General features: G+C 38.1%; 1 protein-coding gene across 1 annotated transcript; it reads right to left on the bottom strand.

Moving 5' to 3' along the window:
* Positions 1–2,621: 2,621 nt before the first annotated feature.
* On the bottom strand, positions 2,622–3,541 carry LOC114925459 (uncharacterized). Its single transcript, XM_029293616.1, has 2 exons — positions 3,151–3,541; positions 2,622–3,031 (listed from the first exon to the last, which is right to left on the bottom strand). Exons 1-2 carry the CDS (start codon positions 3,539–3,541, stop codon positions 2,622–2,624), a joined length of 801 nt encoding a protein of 266 aa, XP_029149449.1.
* Positions 3,542–12,026: the final 8,485 nt, after the last annotated feature.

Consider the following 12,026-nt stretch of genomic DNA (forward strand, 5'->3'; position numbering starts at 1 on the left):
CATTTTGACGATCGAATTTTCTATCGGTAAAGAATTCACAAATAAGTTCGCGTTGTAAGTATAGTTCTAAACCAACAGAGAATCCTTTCGTACAAAAGTTTTGTTTGTCATTTAAGCAAACCCAATAAAAATAAATAACCGAAGTATTCAAACTTCGGGTCGTCTTCTCAAGGAATTGCAGGGAAGTATGATTTATTATTGGTTATAGAAAAAGATATATTTTATTTTGGGTTTTTGAAAGGTTGAACAGGGAAAATAAATTACAGGAAAAATAAATTAATAACTAGAAAAACTCTTGACAAGATATGAAAACTGGACATCCTATCCTAGTTATCCTTATCAATTATGATGAAAATTGGATTTTGCTCCCACCTTATTAACCTCTAACTATGAAGGTAAGTTAAGTGGATGAATCAATTTGATTCCTCAGATCCTAGTCAATTCCTACGAAAAGGCTAGAGTTATTAGAATTCAAATTAATTAGCAAAGATAACAATTATCAATCACAATAAGTTTGATAACTCAAGTGTCTCCAATTAATCAATTCATCAATTAAAGCCAAGAATATAAAAAGCTAAGTAAAAATCATAAATCTGAAATACCTCAAATTGCATTAATAAAGAAATCAAATCTAACATGGAGTTCATAAACTAATATTAACAAACTAAAATAAAATAATGGAATAAATAAAGTAAAAGATAAACTAATTTAAAAGAACATTGAACCTAGGATGCAGAAGAAATAAATCCTAAAATAAGATAAATCCTAAATCCTAAGAGAGAGGAGAGAACCTCTCTCTCTAAGAACTACATCTAAATTATGAAAAGTGAATTATTAGCTTCTGATTTATGAATGGATGGACTCTCCCACTTTATAGCCTCTAATCTGTATTTTCTGGGCCGAAAACTGGGTCAGAAACAGTCCAGAAATCGCTGGGGGCGAAATCTGCCACGCTGATTTTCGTCACTGCGATGCGTCCGCGTGGAGCACGCGTTCGCGTCACCTAACGGTACGGCCACTATAATAAATTATATATCAAATCGAAGCTCCGGACGTTAGCTTTCCAACGCAACTGGAACCGCATCATTTGGACCTCTGTAGCTCAAGTTATGACCATTTGAGTGCGAAGAAGTCAAGCTGGACAGCTTAGCAATTTCTTCAACTTCTTGTATTCCTTCCACTTTTTCATGCTTCCTTTCCATCTTCTAAGCCATTCCTGCCCTGTAATCTCTGAAAACACTTAACACACATATCAAGGTATCGAATGGTAATAAGATATGATTAAAATACACAAATTAAAGACTCTAGGAAGCAAGTTTTCAATCATAGAACAAATTCTGGGAAGGAATTGTAAAACCATGCAAATAGTATGAATAAGTGTGCAAAGGCTTGATAAAAACCACTCAATTGAGCACAAGATAAACCATGAAATAGTGGTTTATTATCCACAATAGTGGCTAACCCTAACAAGGCATTCTTTAGGTGTCCTAACTACAATGTCAGCAAAAAGAGATAGTATGGTTTGTTTGTCTGGGCTGACATTGGAGAAGAAGACATCAGTGAAAAGGTGACTGCTACCGAGGATGTTGATGAACTGAGGGTCAATTTGGCTTGGAGAATTAGGAAGTTAGAAGCTGAAGTTAGGACCCATAAATTGTACATGTTATTATTGGCTCTGTTTATAATGTTTGTTGCTGTATTCATGTTAGTATTTAAGGTTTGAGGATGATTATATTTTAATGTGATTAGGGTTATTGTAAAGGTGAAGAAAGAAAAAGTGTCATTGTCAATTGTTGAAGTTGGTAGTCTTGTTATAAACATAAACCAAGAACTCTGTTTTTGTCATCCAACAAAATGATGAAAAAAATATTGTAAAAAAGAACCTGTAGTAGCTTAATTAAAGGTAGAACAACTTGTCATAATAATAATAAGATGTTACCATAACAATGAGTTTCCAGCATGAGTATTAAAAAGTAAAACACCTGCCATATCAGTGACAACTCCCTCACAAAATTAAAAGCTAGTTCTATATTCAAAATACACCAATAACAAGGACAGAGAGTGCCATCAACCTTACAATGTTTTCAAATATAACAATTGGTCTACTTTCATATACTAAAGCCAAAAAACAAAAGTATGATTTACAAAAAGATTCTTAATTCAACTACATCTTCATTTCTTCCTTGGGGCTTGAAGCCAGGTGTTGGGACAAATTTCAAGAAGTTGGCCAGTCTAAAAGATGTGGCTGAGCTTGCTCCATGCAGTGGATCTATGGTGGCCAGTTCTGATGGTGGTAAAGACTTCCTTCTGGTTTGCAACTTGGATGGCCTTGGAGGTGGTGCCTATTCCAATTAAATAATATCTAAATTTAGGCTGATTGTACACAATAATTTTAAATGTGGTTTGTTAAACTAAATGATTTACCTCTTGAGACTCTTGTGTATCTGAGAAGTTGGGTTGAGAAAGGTTGATCTCAAATTCTTGAACATCAATGGGTTGGGGTGCAGGATCTGGAGGAGCTTGACTTGGGGTGCATCTTGATTAGCACACGGTGGAGGAACATCTATAGCTTCTGGTGTGACAGTATTCGGATCAACAGTTGATCCTAGTGCTGCATTTCCTTATGCATTGGATTCAGTCTTAGCAGCAGCTGTAGCAGCAGTAGCAACACCAGCTGCTCTCTTCTTTGGACAACCCCTCTTTGTGTGCCCTTTCTGTAGGCAATATGTGCAAGTGAAGGGTTTCAATTGTCTCTTTAGGACTCCAGTAGGCTTAGATTTTTTGCTTCCTCCATTGCCCTCATTTGCATCTTTTCTTTTTTTCTTTGTGAGTGGTCTAGTCTTTTTCTTGGTCTTTGGTGCTTGGGGCCTGTTGGACTCAGATTTCTCCCAAAGGTGTTGTCTAGGTAAGAGATTTATGTAATGGGCATAAGTGTCTCTGTATGCATCCATGGTGAGCCACTTATGACAGAAATCTTCAGGTCTCTTATTTACCCTTGCAAGAGCCGCACAAGCATGCACACAAGGCATTCCTAAAGAAAACAACAAACAAAGATATTATTAAAGTATTTAATTATTCCGAAGAAAGAGGATGTGAATCCTGGCTAATTACTTGTTAACATCTAGAACTGACATGTGCACAGTCGCTTGCCCAAGTCCACCACCATGTTTGTTGGATATCCATGCACTTCAAACTTCTCATACTCATCATCTCCAGTCCAGATTGGCAACCAATTTTTAGACTCCTTTCTGATCTTGTCCAGTCTACTTTGAACCACTGGTGGTAGCTTCCCTACATGGCTGGCTAGCTTAACCTTGTTTTTAACTATCATTCTCAGCACGAATATTCTGACCTCCTCAAGTAGAGTGATTATGGGCTTCGCCCTTGCTTCGTTAATTATTGCATTAAGGACCTCGCATGCATTATTGCATATGTTGTCAAGCTTTGGGCTATGACTGAATGCTGACTTTGTCCAGGACTCCCTCAGCCACTTGTTCAGGTAATTCCATGCATCTTCATTAATTTTCTTAATCTTGTTCATATTATCAGAGAAGTCTTGATATGTGGTTGATCTTGCACATTCCCAAAGTAAGTCCCTTAACTCTAGATCTTTCTACTGCTTGTTAAAGTTTCTCCATATGTGCCACACACGGAACATATGGTGGACATGCTGCATGACCTCCTGGACAGCAGAGATAAGCCCTGCATGTGAAGACAACAACTTATTTCACTTTTGTCATGATACATAATAGTCCCTCAGATATAATAAATGAACCCATAATAGTCCCTAACATTTGTTTAATGATTCTAAAATGGTCCCTTACCTTTTAATCGTTCCCTGATTTGGTCTCTATATTACGCTACTCACACTGAATAATGACAATCCCATGCAAATTATTCCAACTAGAAGGTAAAGTCCTATTCAGACCAACATGTTATGCAACAGTAAAGAACCATACAAGAATTCTATCCTAGAAACATACAATAATTGTATTCCGATATATGATAACCATCACAACTTATCAACAAGCTCAACTACACTATTTATAATCCAGCTTCCATTTAGTCAACAAGTGCAGCTAAATTCAAAAAAATAACAAAAGGTACCATGGAAGAAAATAAAGATAATGAATGAGTATACCTTTTACATGTCACCTATAAAGCACCATTTAGTCTCTGAGGTGGTGCGCTGACGAGCGGGCTTTTGTGTGGTCTAGAATTTAACAAATAAACTCTCGTTGCAAGTTTAGTTTCTAGACCAACAAATGTCCTTTCGTACAAAAATTTGGTTGTCACAAGTAACAAACCCCTAATAATATTGATAACCGAAGTATTCGAACCTCGGGTCGTCTCTCAAGGAATTGCAGGGAAGTGTGCTTATAATTGGTTATAGAAAAGTGTGTTGTGGGGTTTTGGATAAGAAACAGGGAAAGTAAATTGCAGAGAAAATAAAATAACAACAATAAAAAGCCTTGACTAGGAGAAGATTAATCGAAAGTTCTATCCTTGTTAGATTTCCCAAGATTAATAATAATAGGTTGTTGTTTCTACTTAGTTAACCCTTACCGAATAAAGAAAAGTCAAGTAATTAAGCCAACTTCTATTCACAAGTCCTAATCCTCTCCCTTGGGAAGGATTAGCGTTAGTAACTAGAGAGCCAGCCAACAACTTCCAATTACAATTTAACTCTTAAGTCTTCCAACTCAAGGGTTTCCTATTAATCAACTCCCAAGTCAAGTTCGGATTTAATTGGTTAACATGAATGCCATCTTCGTTGTAGACATAAAAAGGGAATAGAAAAGAGACATGATAATTGAAATTCAATTGGAAGCAATTAAACAGATAATAAAATTAAATGAAAAAGTACTCTTTGCATTAATAAATTTCTAAATTGAAGATATCTATATGTAACTCTGAACAAAGTAAATAGGGATTAAAAGAGTAAGGAAATAGAAAACAAACAAGAATGATAAAGACTTCAACGGGTGTAGTAACTCTGTAAATATCCAACTCAAAAGCATAAAACTAGGAATCCTAAATCCTAGAGAGAGGAGAGAGCCTCTCCCTCTAGAAACTACATCTAAAACCTAAAATTATCTGAATGAGAAGTGTCTCCTTGATTGATTAATTGATTCCTCCATTCTGCAGCCTCTAATCTGTGTTTTTCGGGCTTGGAGCTGGGCCAAAAGGAGCCCAGAAATCGCTCCCAGCGCTTTCTGCAAATTTCTGCACGTGGCGCATGTCACGCGTACGCGTAGGTCACGCGTGCGCGTCGCTTGACAAAATTCCTTGTCACGCGTACGCATCAGTCACGCGTACGTGTCGCTTGTCTTCTGCGCTAGTCATGCGTACGCGTCGTCCACGCGTACGCATCGCTGCCAGCTCCTCAAAACTTCATTTTCTCGCGTTCCTTCCGCTTCTACATGTTTCCTTTCCATCCTCTAAGCCATTCCTGCCCTATAAAGCCTGAAAACACTTAACACATAGATCACGGCATCGAATGGTAATAAAGGATAATTAAAATTGATAGTTTAAAGGCCTAGGAAACATGTTTTCAACTATACCACAGAATTCGGAAGGATTTGTAAAACCATGCAAATTATATGAATAAGTGGGCAAGGACTTGATAAAAAAATCACTCAATTGAGCACAAGATAAACCATAAAATAGTGGTTTATCAATCTCCCCACACTTAAACATTAGCATGTCCTCATGCTAAACGCAAGAGAACCAACAGAGTGAAGGCAGAATGGTGGAACTTATACAATGCAGTCTATTTAGATGTGAGCTACCTATATGCATCATGCTATCCTAATTACTATCTCTCTCTCTATATATAAGCATACATGTGGTCAAATCGAGTCAAATTTCCAAGAAATCATATATGCACAACCAAGGGCTAAATCATATCAAAACACCTTCACAATTAAGTTGAGTCAATCAAAAGAGTTCACAAACTTGAAAGACAAGCAATGATCAAATATGGACATAAGGGAATGAGCAATTGAACCCTCACTGGATTTGTATATGCACTCCAATCACTCAAGTGTTTGGGGTTAAACAACTCAAATCTCCTCTAATCATGCTTTCTAGAACTTTGTTCTTCATCTAACTAATCAACAAAAATTTAGTGTACAAATGCAAACATCATGAGGTCTTTTTAAGGTTGTAATGGGGCTAAGGAAGGGTGAGGATATATGTATGGCCAAGTGAGCTATAATATGAATCTTTGACTAACCTAAGCTCTCACCTAACATACACACACTCTATGTATATGGAATTATTCCTAGCTACCCATAATTCCCACTTTTGCATAATTCACATACTCATGCATCAAATTTTCTTTAACTTCACCATATATGCATTGATCCTTTATTAAACTCAACATTGGGGTAATTTTGTCCCCTATTTATTAGACTTAAACTTTTTTTTATATATGAAAGCAAACACAACATATCAATACATATGATTTTTTTGGTTTCACATGAGTAGGCACCCAAATTCCCAATATCTTGTCAATAAAAACTCAACACTTTCTCATTGATGAGCGGATATTTTATACGCTTTTTGGGGTTAATTTCATATAGATTTTAGTATGTTTTAGTTAGTTTTTAGTTTATTTTCATTAGTTTCTAGGCAAAATTTATATTTCTAGACTTTACTATGAGTTTGTGTGTTTTTATGTGATTTCAGGTATTTTCTGGCTGAAATTGAGGGAGCTGGGCAAAAATCTGATTCAGGCTGAAAAAGGACTGCTGATGTTGTTGGATTCTGACCTCCCTGCACTCGGAATGAATTTTCTGGAGCTACAGGACTCCAAATGGCGCGCTTCCAATTGTGTTGGAAATTAGACATCTAGGGCTTTCCAGCAATATATAATAGTCCATACTTTGCTCAAGGATAGACGACGTAAACTGGCGTTCAACGCTAGTTTCATGCTGTAGTCTGGCGTCCAGCGCCAGAAACAAGTTACAAGTTGGAGTTCAACGCCAGAAAAGGATCTAAAGCTGGTGTTGAACGCCCAAAATAGCCCTATGCACGTGATTTGCTTAAGTTTCAGCCCCAGCACACACTAAGTGGGCCCCAGAAGTGGATTTCTGCACTATCCATCTTAGTTTACTCATTTGCTGTAAACCTAGTTTACTAGTCTAGTATTTAAACAACTTTTAAAGACTTATTTTGTATCTCATGACATTTTAGATCTAAACTTTGTACCTTTTGACGGCATGAGTCTCTAAACTCTATTGTTGGGGGTGAGGAGCTCTGCTGTGTCTCGATGAATTAATGCAAGTATTTCTGTTTTCCATTCAAACATGCGTGTTCCTATCTAAGATATCCATTCACACTTCAATATGAATGTGATGAACGTGACAATCATCATCATTCCTCCACGATCGCGTGCCTGACAACCACTTACGTTCCACCGTAGAATGAATGAATATCTCTTAGATCTCTTAATCGGAATCTTTGTGGCATAAGCTAGATTGATGGCAGCATTCAAGAGAATCCGGAAAGTCTAAACCTTGTCTGCGGTATTCCGAGTAGGACTCAGGGATTGAATGACTATGACGAGCTTCAAACTCGCGAGTGCTGGGCATAGTGACAGACGTAAAAGGATAGTAAATCCTATTCCGGTACGATTGAGAACCTGCAGATGATTAGCCGTGCGGTGACAGCGCACTTGGACCCTTTTCACTGGAGGGATGGATGGTAGCCATTGACAACGGTGATCCACCAACACACAGCTTGCCATAGGGGGACGTGCGTGCGTGAATCAGAAACAGAGGAAAGCAGAATTTCAGAAGACAAAGCATCTCCAAAACTCCAACATATTCTCCATCATTGCATACAAGTATAATTTGTGTTCTGCCCTTTTATTCCGTGCAATCAAATTTGATAAGTGAATTATTTTATTGATATCCTGACTAAGAGTTACAAGATACCCATAGCTTGCTTCAAGCCGACAATCTCCGTGCGATCGACCCTTACTCACGTAAGGTATTACTTGGACGACCCAATGCACTTGCTGGTTAGTTGTGCGGAATTACAAAAGTGTGATTGTGATTTCGTGCACCAAGTTTTTGGCGCCGTTGCCGGGGATTGTTTGAGTTTGAACAACTGACGGTGAATCTTGTTGCTTAGATTAGGAAATTTTTGTCTTTTGGGTCAGAGTCTTTTATTTTCTTTTCAAAAAATTTTTCAAAAAAATTATTTTTCTATTAAATCTTGTGCCAAACTTTAAGTTTGGTGTTTTCTTGTTGATTTTCCTTTATTTTTCGAAAATTTTATCTTGGTTTTCTAAAAATTTTAAGTTTGGTGTTCTTTCTTCATGCTCTTGTGTTCTTGAGTTCCCTTGTGTCTGGATCTTAAAATTTTTAAGTTTGGTGTTCCTTGGTGTTTTCCCTCCAAAATTTTCGAAAACAAGGAGCATTAGATCTAAAAATTTTAAATCTTGTGCTATCTTATTGTTTTTCTCTTTCCTCTTTAAATTCAAAAATATATTTTCTCTCTATTTTAAAGCTTTTTTTTTCGAAAATCAATTTTAAAATCCAAATTTTTTTTTTGAAATTTAAAACCCTTTTCAAATCATATCTTTTTCAAAACTTCCTAACCACTTTCTCTCTCCTCATTTTTTCGAGAATCTTCACTCATTTTTATTTATTTTAATTTATTTTGTTTTCAAAATAAATAAATAATTAAATAAATAAAAATATTTTTCTTCTATTTTACATCATCTCCCTTTCTCCATCATGGACCTAAGCGGAAATGAACAGTCCAGGAGGACTCTGGGGTCATATGCTAACCCATCTACTGCTTCATATGGGAGCAGTATCTGCATACCCTCCATTGGAGTCAGTAGCTTTGAGTTGAATCCTCAGCTCATTATCATGGTGCAGCAAAGTTGCCAGTATTCCGGTCTTCCACAGGAAGAACCTACAGAGTTTCTGGCACAGTTTTTACAGATTGCTGACACAGTACATGATAAGGAAGTAGATCAGGATGTCTACAGATTATTACTGTTTCCATTTGCTGTAAAAGACCAAGCTAAGAGGTGGTTAAATAACCAACCTAAGGCCAGCATAAGGACATGGAAATAGCTGACAGAAAAATTCCTGAATCAATACTTTCCTCCAAAACGGATGACACAGCTAAGGCTGGACATCCAAGGCTTTAAACAAGGAGATAATGAATCTCTTTATGATGCCTAGGAGAGATACAGAGAGGTGCTACGAAAATGCCCCTCTAAAATGTTTTCAGAGTGGGTTCAGTTAGACATCTTCTATTATGGGCTTGCAGAAAGAGCTCAGATGTCTCTAGATTACTCAGCTGGTGGATCTATCCACATGAGAAAGACAATTGAAGAAGCTCAAGAGCTCATTGATACAGTTGCCAGAAATCAGCATCTGTACCTAAGCAGTGACCCTTCCATGAAAGAAGAGGTTAAAACAGTAACTGCTGAACTCAGTCCTGTAAAACAAGCTGCTGAATTCAATCAGCAATTGGACTTTCTAACAAAGCAGTTAGCCGAATTCAAGGATAGACTACAAGAGACAAGGATGGCTAATATAAATATGGAAGAACAATTGAAGCAAACAAAGCAGCAGCTGTCAAAACAAATAACAGAAGAATGCCAAGCAGTTCAATTAAGAAGTGGGAAGATGTTAAATACCCCACCTCAAGGCAGCAAGAAGCCAAGAAATGAGCAAACCACCTAAAATCCACCTGAGGACAGTAAGAGCCCAGGGAAAAATAATTCTGGCGCTAAAACGCCAGAAATTGGGTGGAAGGCTGGCGCTGAACGCCCAGACCATGCTCAGGACTGGCGTTCAACGCCAGAAACAAGCAAGGATCTGGCGTTGAACGCCCAAAAGAAGCACAGTTCTGGCGTTCAGACGCCAGGAACAGATGAGGAGCTGGCGTCTAACGTCACTCCAGCTTCTAACTCTGGCACTCAATTGCCAGTGAGGGATCAGACACACACAAGTGCTGATGAAAACCCATCTAAAAAGGCTCCTTCAACCACTTCTGTAGGAAATAAACTTACAGCAACTAAGGTTGAGGAATATAAAGCCAAGATACCTTATTGATGAGCGGATAATTTATACGCTTTTTGACATACTTTTTAGTATGTTTTTAGTAGGATTTAGCTACTTTTAGGGATGTTTTCTTTAGTTTTTATGTTAAATTCACATTTCTGGACTTTACGATGAGTTTGTGTGTATTTGTGATTTCAGGTATTTTCTGGCTAAAATTGAGGGACTTGAGCAAAAATCAGATTCAGAGGTTGAAGAAGGACTGCTGATGCTGTTGGATTCTGACTTCCCTGCACTCAAAATGGATTTTCTGGAGCTACCGAACTCAAAACGGCGTGCTTCCAATTGCGTTGGAAAGTAGACATCCAGGGCTTTCCAGCAATATATAATAGTCCATACTTTGGCTAAGATTTGATGACGAAAACTGGCGTTCAACGCCAGCTCTCTGCCCAATTCTGGCGTCCAGCGCCAGAAAAGGATCCAAAACCAGAGTTGAACGCCAGAAATGGATCAAAACCTGGCGTTCAACTCCACAAATGGCCTCTGCACGTGCAACACTCAAGCTCAGCCCAAGCACACACCAAGTGGGCCCGGAAGTGGATTTATGCATCAATTACTTACTCATGTAAACCCTAGTAGCTAGTTTATTATAAATAGGACATTTTACTAGTGTATTTGATATCTTTTGATCATCTTTTGATCTATTGATCACGTTTTGGGGGCTGGCCATCTCGGCCATGCCTGAACCTTTCACTTATGTATTTTTAACAGTAGAGTTTCTACACTCCATAGATTAAGGTGTGGAGCTCTACTGTTCCTCAAAGATTAATGCAAAGTACTACTGTTTTCTATTCAATTCAACTTATTCCGCTTCTAAGATATTCATTCGCACTTCAACCTGAATGTGATGAACGTGACAATCATCATCATTCCCTATGAACGCGTGCCTGACAACTACTTCCGTTCTACCTTAGATTGAATGAGTATCTCTTAGATCTCTTAATCAGAATCTTCATGGTATAAGCTAGATTGATGGCGGCATTCATGAGAGTCCGGAAAGTCTAAACCTTGTCTGTGGTATTCCGAGTAGGACTCTGGGATTGAATGACTGTGACGAGCTTCAAACTCGTGACTGCTGGGCGTAGTGACAGAACGCAAAAGGAGGGTGAATCCTATTCCAGCATGATCGAGAACCGACAGATGAATAGTCGTGCCGTGACAGGGTGCGTTGACCATTTTCACTGAGAGGATAGGATGCAACCATTGACAAAGGTGATGCCTCCAGATGATTAGCCATGCAGTGACAGCGCATTGGATTATTTTCCCGAGAGATGACCGAAAGTAGCCATTGACAATGGTGATGTCCTTACACAAAGCCAGCCATGGAAAGGAGTAAGATTGATTGGATGAAGATAGCAGGAAAGCAGAAGTTCAGAGGAACGAAAGCATCTCCATACGCTTATCTGAAATTCTCACCAATGATTTACATAAGTATTTCTATCCCTATTTTATTAATTACTTTCGAAAACTCCATTATTATTTTATATCTGCCTGACTGGGATTTATAAGGTGACCATAGCTTGCTTCATACCGACAATCTCCGTGGGATTCGACCCTTACTCACGTAAGGTATTACTTGGACGACCCAGTGCACTTGCTGGTCAGTTACACGGAGTTGTGAACCATGGTATTGGCATCATGTTTTTGGCGCCATTGCCAGGGAAAGAAAGAGCAATGAATTTTACATAATTAAAGTGTAATCACGATTCCGCGTACACCAAGTTTTTGGCGCCGTTGCCGGGGAAAGAAAGAGCAATGAATTTTACATAATTAAAGTGTAATCACAATTCCGCGTACACCAAGTTTTTGGCGCCATTGCCGGGGATTGTTTGAGTTTGGACAACTGACGGTTCATCTTGTTGCTCAGATTAGGTAATTTTCTTTTTGTTTTCTTTTCAAAAAAAAATTTTCAAAAAAAATCTTTCAAAAATT

This window comes from Arachis hypogaea, chromosome 16 (genome assembly GCF_003086295.3).
Source record: "Arachis hypogaea cultivar Tifrunner chromosome 16, arahy.Tifrunner.gnm2.J5K5, whole genome shotgun sequence".
NCBI classification, from domain to species: domain Eukaryota; kingdom Viridiplantae; phylum Streptophyta; class Magnoliopsida; order Fabales; family Fabaceae; genus Arachis; species Arachis hypogaea.

What these genes read in the sequence shown, in the direction of transcription:
- LOC114925459 (XM_029293616.1), bottom strand. Translation starts at nt 3,541, where the DNA reads ATGAACAAGATTAAGAAAATTAATGAAGATGCATGGAATTACCTGAAC. An exon ending in AAACATGGTGGTGGACTTGG is followed by an intron (nt 3,032 to 3,150) that starts GCAAGCGACTGT and finishes TGTTTTCTTTAG; the next exon opens with GAATGCCTTGTGTGCATGCT.